Below are 10,490 nucleotides of genomic sequence, written 5' to 3'. Positions count from 1 at the left end.
GGGCTGTCATTGCCCTTGGCCTCCAAGGTGAATCCAACTTCTCAGAATGTTCTTTCCCTTCATCTGTCGCTTCCCCACAAAAGCAAACTCAGGTGGAAGAAGCTGGATAGCAAAGGTAAGGCGGGATGGGGGGTAGCAAATGGTACAGGGGGGCTGCTTGCTAGAAGCTGTTGGAAAACTCAGTTTCCCTGGAAAGAGGCAGTTCTAAAGTCTCTATGGTGGAGAGAGGAGATCAGGGAAGGAACATGATTACTGGCAGTGACAACCTCCTCCACTTTACTACCCCTTTCAACTCTCGTCTCCTTAGAAGGATCATACGTCCCTAGAGAGCAGGGGAGCTTTCACTCAAGTCTTCTAAATTCTCAGTCTATCATCTTCCCCAAACCCCATGTCTGGGTATTGGTGAAGGAAATGAAAGACATAACTTCCCTCCTTTTCTTTTTGCTTTAACCTCAAATGGCCTTATCCCTCAGTGCCATCCAGTAACCAGGTGGTACTGGCTAGGACTTGTTGAAGCTTTTTCCTCTACTTCAAGGGTCTCCTCAATACCCACCACACCTGCTGTTTGGGGCTCAAGTCATCAGCATGCAGAGGGATGACCAGGGAAATAGAGTCTGCCACCACTATGTACCCCCAAAATCTAAGGAGCAAAATGCAAGTTTTCTGATTTTAAAATCCATTTTCCTTCCATTATATTAATGCCTCATATTAATGCAAAATAAACATTTTGTGCCAGGTGCTTTCCCTCCTATCGTCTTTAGGAGAGGATGGTGGGAGACAAGAAAGGAAGAGGACAAGGACAGATTCTTCTGTCTGAAGGCCTCCAGAGGGTGAGCACTACTCGCTTTGGGTAAGTTTTCCCACTATTTGGAGTATGTGAGTACCTGGTCTCCCTGGCTACCTTTCTGGAGAAATGTTTTAGGAAATTGGACGCATCACAGAGCTTGTTGGATATGAGAACCTCCTCTTTATTCCACATATAGAAGCTGGCTTCTGGAGCTGGGTAGAGAAATGGCTTTGGTCTGGCCCTACCTCTGTGTGGGCCCTAGGAATAAAGTCTGGATTCCGGTGACAAGGCCTTTCTCCAGGTGGGAATGAAAAGTCCTGACCTCCAGTCATTCCCAAATTAGGGGGTAGGAGAAACAATGTGGGGCAGTTCCATGGTGAGGTGAATATCAGCTTGGGGCAGGCTCTTCCAGGCGAGTTCTAAGATCCCGTAATGGGCGATGCCCATGGGAAGTATGGTACGCACGTTGTTTTGCCCCGGGAGGGGCACCACCTCCTGGAACTCCAGAGGACCTCTAGGGATATGAGAGCCACCACAAAACAGATGGTACAACAACCGCTCCCCGGGAGCTAGCTCCATGTCCCGTAGGGCCTCTGTGTACACAATCTCATGGGATTTGGGTGCCTCTCTCAGTAGCAGCTCCTGTAACAGCCTCCGGATTCCGGGGGACTTAAGTTGGTACAGGTCCATGAGCTGGTAAAACTGTTCCATCCAAGCAGCACTGTCTTCTGCGTATCGCTTCTGCAACATCCGCAAAACATGGTACAGTGCCACGAACGTCTCCCATAGAGGCACATCTTCCTTTTTTTTAGAGCTAGGCTGGGCCTTCTTCTCCACCTTGGGCAATTTGGGAAACCTACCCTTATCCTTAAAAGCCCAGAAGTCCTTCTGAAACATCAGTGCTAGGGTCTGTTTTTCCACAGAGGCATGGGCACCTGTGAAAATGTCTCTAGGGGCAGGATAAAAGTGCCGCATCTCCATCTCCCTGAGAGCACTAGATAACTCCTGTGCCCGCGCACTCCTGTAAGGCTCTCCTAGAAGATGCCAATTTACAGCCTTTGGGTCTGGAATCCTCTTGGGAGCTAATGAGGACTTTGGTGTGGGGACAGCCAAAGGCTTTAGCCAGCCTTCCTTTTCCTTTCCTTTTATAGGAGGGATCACTTTCAGGTATTTTGGACCCATCGGCTCCTTGCTGGATTTTGAGATACGCGTGCTTCTTGATTCCAGGACCTGTCTGTGACGGTACACAATAGCTTCAAGTTTGGCCAGATGCATCCACTCTAAGGTTCCTTTTGAGGTGAGGTCTTTGAGAAGCTGGCACAATCTGTGGAAACTGTCCCTGGAAAGCTGTTCTCCTGCATCCATCCGTTCTAAGACATCATGGATCCACTCCACCTCTGAGAGGCTTATGTCTTCATATATATCCTCATCCAGGATTTCAGGCACAGGTAATGGTACTCCAGTCTTTCCCACCAAAGGTGGATGACGCTTCAAAAGCCACTGCCACCTGTCCCCTAGTGTTTTGCCTTGGAGTTTTTGAGCTTCCATGGTCTTCCTCAATATGTGGGAAAAATATGGGGTCCTTAAGTGTGGCTCTTGTGACTCTAAAACCTTATCCCAAACTTGTAAAGGAATGGACTTATATTTCTTCAACAGTTCTTCTTGTTTTTCCATAAACCTTGTCTCTGGGAATTTCCTGGATGTCTCAAGTACTGTGGCCTTATCTTTCCAGGGTATTTGTTTCGCAGACACTGGCACTGGCATAGCCTCTTTCCTCCCTAGAGCTACTGAGATCAGTTTCTTGGAAGGGCTTTGTGTAACTCCCAGGTTTATAACACTACCTTCGACCTCAGGGATTCTTTTTCTAATAGATGGTAGTGTTTCTCTTCCTCTTAGGTCCTTTATTCTTTGTTCTTGTAACTTAAATAGTTTTTCTTTTAAGATCTTTTTTTCCTTATCTATCTCTTCTCCCAATGAGCTTCTCTCTTCTTCCTCCTCTTTCTCGCTCAAACTTTCTATCTTTTCATCATACATGCTTGCATCCTCCTCAAACATTTCTGCCTCTTCTTCCTCCTCCTCTTCCTTCTCTTCCTCCTCCCCCTCCTCCTCCTCTTCCTCTTCCTCCTCCTCCTCCTCCTCTTCTTCCTCTCCCAGCTCCTCAGACAAACTCTCTCGCTCTACTTCACTTAACAGGTTCTCTATTTCTCCAGGAAAGCTCTCTTCACTTTCCACCTCATCCCCTTGACTGAGAAACTCTTTCTGCAGCCCATCAATTTTCTTTAACTCTTTACTCTTTTCTGACTCTTGTTTAAGGAATGGCATTACCTCTTTTTCTTCTGTTATTCCTTCCTCCTCTTCTTCCTGTATGACTTCTCTGTGTTGCCTGGCCAATCTGCTTTCTACTTCAGTTAGTTTTTTCTCTTTCTTTATCATTTTTCTAATTTCCTTGGCCAGTTTTCTCTGCCTCTCAGCCAGTTTCTTCTCAATTTTGGTCATTTCTGAGTGTTCCTCAGAAATATCCCGCTCTTTGGCATCAATTTCATTTTGTTCCTTGCTTAATCCCCTTTCCTTGATAGATAGTGACCTCTTTGTCTTTGTTATCTGTATTTCTTCCTGGGTTAGTTTCCTTTCTTTTTTGATAAGATTTTGAAGTACCTTTAAGATTTTGCTGCTCTGTTTTGATTGTTCCATGGAAATATTTTCTTTAGCCAACTTCCTTATTACTTTGGCTAGCTTCCTTTCTTCCTGGGCATATACTCTCTTTCCTCTAGTAAGTTCTAATTTTTCTTTTGCAATGTTCTTTTGCTTTGTGGCCAGTTGCCTATCTTCATGCGTCAGTAGCTCCTCCTCTAGTGACAATTTCCTCTTCATCAGTTCTAGTTCATTCTTACTCAGTTTCCTCTGTGGCTTGGTTTCTTTAGTCGCTCCCTTAGGGAGAATTTCCTTTCCCTCAGCCAGTTTCATCTTCTTTTGAGCCAGTTTCTTCATTGCCATACCCAGTTCTTTTTCTGCCTTAATAACATCCTGCTCTTCTTTGAGCAGTTCTTGAAATACTGCGCTTGCCTCTAGAGCTAATTTCATTTTGTCCTGGGCTAGCTTGTGCTGTTTCTCAGCCAGCTTTTCCTCTTCTTGGTCCAGGTTTTCCTCTTCCTCAGCCAGTTTCTCCTTCTTTTGGAAAAGTTCCTTTTTTCCCTCCATCAGCTTCTCCTCTATGTGAACCAATTTATTCTTGTAAGTGTCCAGTTTCTCCTTTACCTGGACTAATTTCTTTCTGTTCTGGGCGAGGTTTTCTTTGAGCTGGTGTAAGTTCTCTTTCTTCTGATTCAATTTCACCTTCTTCTGAGCCAGCTTCTCTTTTTCCTGAGTCAGAGTCTTACCCCTCTGGGCTAGTATTTTCTTTTTGTTTGCCAATTCCGCCTTCTTCTGGACCAATTTTTCCATTTCTTGGGCCAGTTTTTCCTTTTTCTCCATCAATTGCTTTCTTTTCTGAGCAAGTCTTTGCTGTTCCTCGGGCAGTTTTTCCTTGTCCTGGGCCAGTTTCTCCTCTTCCTGGATTAGAAGCTCTTCTTCCTGGATGAGTTTTTGCTCTTCCATAGTCAGTTTCTCTTCTTCCCAGGCCAATGCCTCCTCCTCCTCAACCAGTCCCTCCTCTTCCTTAGCCAGTTCCTCCTCTTCCTGACTCAGTTCTTCGTCTTTCCAAGCCAGTTCCTCTTCTTCCCATGTCAGCTCCTCCAAGTCCTGGGCTAGTTCCTTTTCTTGCTGTGCCAGATCTTTCTCCTTCTGGGTCACTTTCTCCATTTTCTGGACCAATATCTTTTTTGCCTCGGCCAGCTTCCCTCCTTTCTTTGCTATTTTCTCTTCTCCTCTAGCTAGTATCTCCAATTTCTTGGCCATTTTCATCCTTTTCTGGGCCAATTTCTCTGCTTCTTGGCTTACTCTCTCCTCTCTTTGAGCCAGGTTTTCCTCTTCCTCGAGAACCTTCCTCTCTGTCTGGACCATCGTCCTATCTTCCTGAGCCAGTTTACTCTCTTCCTGGGCCAGTTTCTTCTCTTCCTGGGCCAGTTTTCTCTCTTCTTGTGCCAACTTCTCCTCTTCTTGTGCCAGCTTCCTCTCTTCTTGAGCTCGTTGTCTTTCAGCTTGGGCTCGTTTCCTCTCGACCTGGGCCTGTTTATATTCTTCCTGGATCTGTCTCTGCTCTTCTGTCACCAGCTCTTCTTTTTCTCTTTCTTCTTCCTCTTCGTCTTTTTCTTCTCTTCCTTCTTCTTCCCACTCCTGAGACAACTCTTCTTCCTCCAGGGTCACTTTCTCCTCATCCTTGAACGGTTGCTCCCTGGAGCTGTCCGACAACTTCTTTTCCCAGGCCAGTGCCCACTCATCCCATCCCAGTTTCTTGTCCTCATCCAGTTTTTCCTCGTCTAGGGATAGCTTCTCTTTGTCTTCTTGTGGTTTCTCCTCTTTCTCAAGATGCCCCATATCCCAGGCCTTCTTCCATTCATTCCAAGATTTCTTTGTCTCACCATTTGCCTGTTTCCACTGATCCCAGGACATCTTCCAATCCTGCCAAGAAGACTTCCTCTCATCCATAACTGGTTCTCCTTTTGGCTCAACCACTTTCTCCTCTGGTTTGGCCATTTCTCCCACTTCCTGACTCACATCTCTCTCTGTTTTGGTCATTTCCCTCTCTTTTTTATCCACTTTTATTTCCTTCTGGACTGCTTTCCTCTTTTGCTTAGAGGGTTTCTTAGAGGATTTCTCCTCTTTCTTTAATATGTGTTTCCCCTTGGTTAGGCCGCCTGGTTCTAAAAATATAACTTTCTTTTTCTTGCGTTTTTTGGGAATCACCTGGGTTTCCTCTAAGTCCTGCATGTCACTTGCTTTCTTTTGCACTTGCTCTTGCTCCTTTGGTACCTCTTCGCTGTCTGTGATTACCGTGTCCACTCTGATTGCTTCTTCCTGAATAAAAATTGGTTTCTCCTCTGGCCAGGCTACATCCCAGTCAAGGTCCTCAAGCAGAACCTCACTTTCTTTCTTCAACAGGGGGCAGATCTTCTGAAAGAGTTCCCAGCTGGGGTGCCTGTCTTCCAGCACCTGTTTAGACATGGTCACTAGGTCAGTGCTTAGAGCATCTAACATTTTTGTTTGGGAAGTAGATATCCTCAGAGTCATAAGACGACATAGGTCATCCCGCCATGATGAGCCATCTCCAGGGGTAACCCTGTGGCCAGGAGCTCCAGTGACACCCCGCCCTTTGGCTTTCACCTTCTTCATAACTCGTTCTTCTTTTACACTAGGCACAGGTTCCTCAGTAACAACATCAGCAACTTTTGTCTTCTTGTGCCTCTTTTTGTGTTTATCAACTGTTCTTTTCTTGCCTCTTTTGTCACGTATTTTCCTCAGCATCTTAAGGGTCACTGCAACATCCTTTGAGACATCTTTCTCTGTAGGTTGTTGTTCAGCATCTTTTGCAATCTTTAGTACACTGGAGATTGAAGACCTTGTAGGATATATAGCGGTATCCTCCACCACCACTGGCACAGGTTCCTTCTGATCACTTTCACCCTCTAAGGGACCTGGCTCTTTCATCTTCTTGAAGACCCGCAACAATTTTCGGGCTGCAGGGAAAATCAAGAGATGTAGATAAGGAAAGTGTAGGAGGCTGAAATGAAACCCTTCCTAATATCTGGTATGGGCTACGAGGAACTGCAACAGAAATAGCAACAGAGGGGGCTGAGGCATTTAAAAAAAAAAAAAGAAGAAGAAGAAGACATTCTCCTTGCTTTATTCCCACTGCCCCCATCCAAAATCCTAGAGAGATAGGCCTTGGAGTCTTCCTAAGTTTGGGTGGATTCTTCCTAGGAAGGTTCTTTTCTGTGAAAAGATCTTTTCATTTATCTCTATTCCTACCTGATATCTCTTGACCCACTGTAGCCCTAAGTACCCTGCCTCTCAGGCATACACTGGATCACCCCATACATACTATGCTTTTTGCCTTCTGCTCGACCCCGTCTTAGGCCTTTGCTGGGCTTGATGACAACTTCAGTTTCTTCAGGAATTAGATCATGTTGCTTGGAAACCTTTGAGATATCTAAAGAAAAAGCAGGCTTTTCATCTTCATGTGACAAGGTCAGGTTTTCATTCAGTCGTTGCTCCACTTGAGTGTGAAGGAGTTGGAGATCTGTGGCACGCATCCCCAGCAAATGGTCCAGAGTTTCCTTCCCAATCATTTCCTGCCTGTGGATGTCAAAGAAGGAGAAGGAACATGCTGAATTAAGGAGAAGAAGGAGAATGAGGAGAGAACTGCTGTGGAATAGGCCGGGAGCTTGGCAAAGTAGCCAATAGAGACAGCGTATGTAGAGGTAAAGGATGGCTAAGAAGAAAGAATGATCTGTATGGAGGCTGCAGGGGTAGGAGAAAAGGATGCAAAAGGAAGCTTGAAGAGGTAGGAGACAGACAGGAATAGGAGAAGAAATGGAGAAAGGAGTGAGCAGTCGGGATTGTCAGGATAGTCTAGGGGTGGAAAAAACTAAGAACAAGGAAAAAGGACAGGAAGAGCCAGTGAACAGGGATGAAGAGATAGTGAAAGAAAGGAAGGAAAAAATGGGGAAGGGGGAGGAGAAAGTGAGAAGCTGGTAAAGAATTGCGTAAGGGACAAAGAACTTACTGCATCTCCTGGTAAGTCTCCCGGTTCTGGATCAAGTTTAAGAGTGAGGTCTTAGTTTGGACTCCAGTGTCAACCATGAGGCTCAGGGCCTTATTCCTCACTCTTTGGTCCTTGTCCATTAACCCTTGGGCCAGGGGCATGGCAAAGAGATGAGTGATCATTCCTAGACGCTTCAGCCCTTCCCAGGCTAGCTCTCGGATCAGTGGATTAGAATTGGTTGTATCATCTAGCAGACGATGGGCTGTTTCAGAGCGCAGGGAAGGAGACACCTGGTAAGAGGCAAAGATTTGCCCCAGCACACCAATACAGCATTGGTACTTCAGTGGAGTAGCATGGATCATGATGTTGAGGATTGTCTCAATCAGGCTATTAATAGCTATTTCACTCATCCTTTTTCCCAGCCAACTGCGGTTTGTTGAGTCTGTAAGGACACTGTAGGTTATGTCTTTGGACATTCTCATTTCTAGGAAGTCTTCATCTTCTTTTTCCTGTGAATATTTTATGTCATGTATAAGTCTTGCTTTATGGTGCCAGAAAAAGAATTGTTGGGACTTGTCCCAGTCCAGTTCCCGTATGGGTGAGTGCAGGTTGCACTGTAGGTATATCGGGCTGCCTTCTGGCCAAAGACGGGCACGAATCACCGAGTTGGGGATGTAGCAATCAGGAGCTAAGGGCCATTTCCGCTCATGACCAAAGTAGTATCTAAGTATCTGATAGGGGTTGATTCCATCCCAGGTTGTCAGCTGTAGTTGGGGAGAAACCACATAATGGGGATAAGGTTGGCTGACCTGAGTCTTTACATTGGTTTTCTCCTCATCCAAGGAACCGCGTTTTGGGGCAGACAATAATACAACACTCCCTTGCTCATCTTCTTCGATGACGTGTGGCACAGCATGGTCAAAGGCAATGGCCCTCTTATTGACAAGTTTCTCCAGACCTACTAATTCCTGTTGCCCTTGTCCAAGGTAGACATACTTGGGCACAAAAATGGTCTCAAAGGAGAAGAAGAAGCTCGGTATGAAAGGCTTAGGGGCCTCTAGCACTTCATCTGTCAGGCTCAAAAAGGAAAGGCGAACCAGCAGGGTCGGGGGCAGCAGCTGTAAACAGGATACCAGATAAAGACTCTGGTTGAAAGTCACAAGCAGGTCAGCCCGGTCATTTGCAAAGCACACTGGGCCAAAGTGCAGTGACGAGTCCAGTATGGCTATGAGTCTCCCGTGGAAGTTCCAGATCCGGACAGAGCCATCACTACCACCTGTAACAAAAAGACTCAAGGACAGGCATACATCGAAGGATGTGATGGCACACTGGTGCAGAGGCAATGTCTCTATGAATGTCGAGCCTAACTTTGTCTCAGAGACCAGAATGTCATGGAACTTCCAGAGACGCAGGCAGTTAGTCTCTGTGATGGCACCCACAGACTTTGGCAAGAGTATTAGGTGTTTTAGGTGACAGCTGCTGAGAATGCTGGCAAGGGGCCGCAGATGTACTCTGGTCCCTTCAAGCACAGCTTCTGATAGGCGTACATAGTCATCCATTCCATAGGAACAGAGAAGAGCATTTTCTCGGCCACTTAAAAGTCCTCTGGGCAGTGTGCAGAGTGCCAGTACAGCCCCAAAGTGCATGAATTTCTCTATTCGAGCACAGCTGTGCTGGGAAAGCACTCTTATCATGCCACTCTGGTGTCCAGAGAACATCAGTCCTTCTAGACCCCGACCCAGGTGGAAATGCCCATACGCCAGGCATTGTACCAGGTCCTGAGCATCTGGCGAAGTGCATAAAAGATACTTGGCTGGGCAAGGGCAGCGGGTTGTATCAAATACCAGCACCTCTGAGCCACCTGTTGCTACAAAGAGCTCCTCTTTATCTGGGTCGTAGGCCCAGTCCACAGCCTGGTCCACGATTGAGAAGGGCCACGTGAGGACCAAGAGATCCCCTGTTAGTGGGGACACGAAACGCAACAAGCCATCCTCAGTAGTGCACAGGATCCGGAACCAGTTATTCCCACAGTGGATCCGACGCACATGCTCTGGAGTGGAGCCACAGACGTTGAAGAGGCTATAGAAGCAAGGCAGGCGGCGCAAGGAGAAAGAGTGGGTAGTCTGGCAGAAGAAAGTAATGTTATCAATAAACTGGAGTCGATACAGTTCCTCGCCAAGTTCTAGCTGCCGTAGTAAGTTCCCAGAAGTCAGGTTCCATTCCTTGATGAAGCCTTCCTTGCCGGCTGTCAGCAGGGTGTGGGCTTCCGGCCGGCTGCGGATGCATACCACTGTTGATGAATGGGCTTTGAAACTGTGCAGAGAGTAGCTCCGACTGAGGCTCCATACTTGGATTTCCCCCGTCTTGTTTCCAGCATAGAGAAAGCCCTGATCAAAACAGGTGAAGCAGCAGGTGATGGAGGAGCCACTGGTGGTAGAAGTGAACCTCTTCAGCTCTCCCAGCTGGCCCAGGCCCTGGCGCTCCAGGACCCTCACCACAGTCTCACACAGGGCTAGGAGGGAGCCATCGGGGCCGTTCAGCACAATGTCCTGGACAAACTCTTCACCAGACATGGAAACCACGTGGGCGATTTGGAGGCCCCTGCCACTCCGCTCAATGATCCAGGTGACCACTGCCCCCAGGATGCCTGACAGAAGCATCTTTGTTTCTGGGTCATAGCAGAGACAGCTGATGTTGAAGCGGCAGGGCACTATACCCAGGGGTTTGAATGACCGAAAGTGGTCCCCAAAGAGCCGCAGTAACAGGTCACCACAGTAGGCCACAAGGATATGAAAGGAACCTGTGTGGACCATAGACTGGATGGGCGGCAATCGTTCGGTCATGGAGAAAGTTCTCTTCTCAACCATGTCCTCAGTTTTGCTCTTCATCCATACTACAGCCTAGAAGGGAATAACATGGAAACTGCCTAGAGAAGATAGTAGGAGAGGGAAGGGCAGACTATTAAGCTGTTTTTCCCTGTTCTTGTGCTAAGGAGGAATTGGAAAATTCTAGAATGATTTTAGTCCCCACTTATTATGGTTAGAAATAATGCAGAAGCAGGAT

General features: G+C 46.9%; 1 protein-coding gene across 1 annotated transcript in view; it reads right to left on the bottom strand.

Moving 5' to 3' along the window:
• Positions 1-1,096: 1,096 nt before the first annotated feature.
• The window catches only part of WDR87 (WD repeat domain 87), an 11,211-nt gene continuing 1,817 nt past the window's right edge, over positions 1,097-10,490 (bottom strand). The window contains exons 3-5 of the mRNA XM_015589204.2: positions 7,449-10,327; positions 6,765-7,018; positions 1,097-6,399 (exon numbers count right to left, since the gene is read on the bottom strand). Of these exons, the coding sequence (XP_015444690.1) occupies positions 1,127-6,399; positions 6,765-7,018; positions 7,449-10,327 (8,406 nt within the window). The 3' untranslated portion in view covers positions 1,097-1,126. The remainder of the gene's footprint in view (positions 6,400-6,764; positions 7,019-7,448; positions 10,328-10,490) is intronic.

This window comes from Pteropus alecto, unplaced genomic scaffold, assembly GCF_000325575.1.
Source record: "Pteropus alecto unplaced genomic scaffold, ASM32557v1 scaffold314, whole genome shotgun sequence".
Classification (NCBI taxonomy): Eukaryota; Metazoa; Chordata; class Mammalia; order Chiroptera; family Pteropodidae; genus Pteropus; species Pteropus alecto.
Note: the sequence above shows the minus strand (reverse complement) of the source record. Positions and strands in the feature narration are given on the sequence as shown.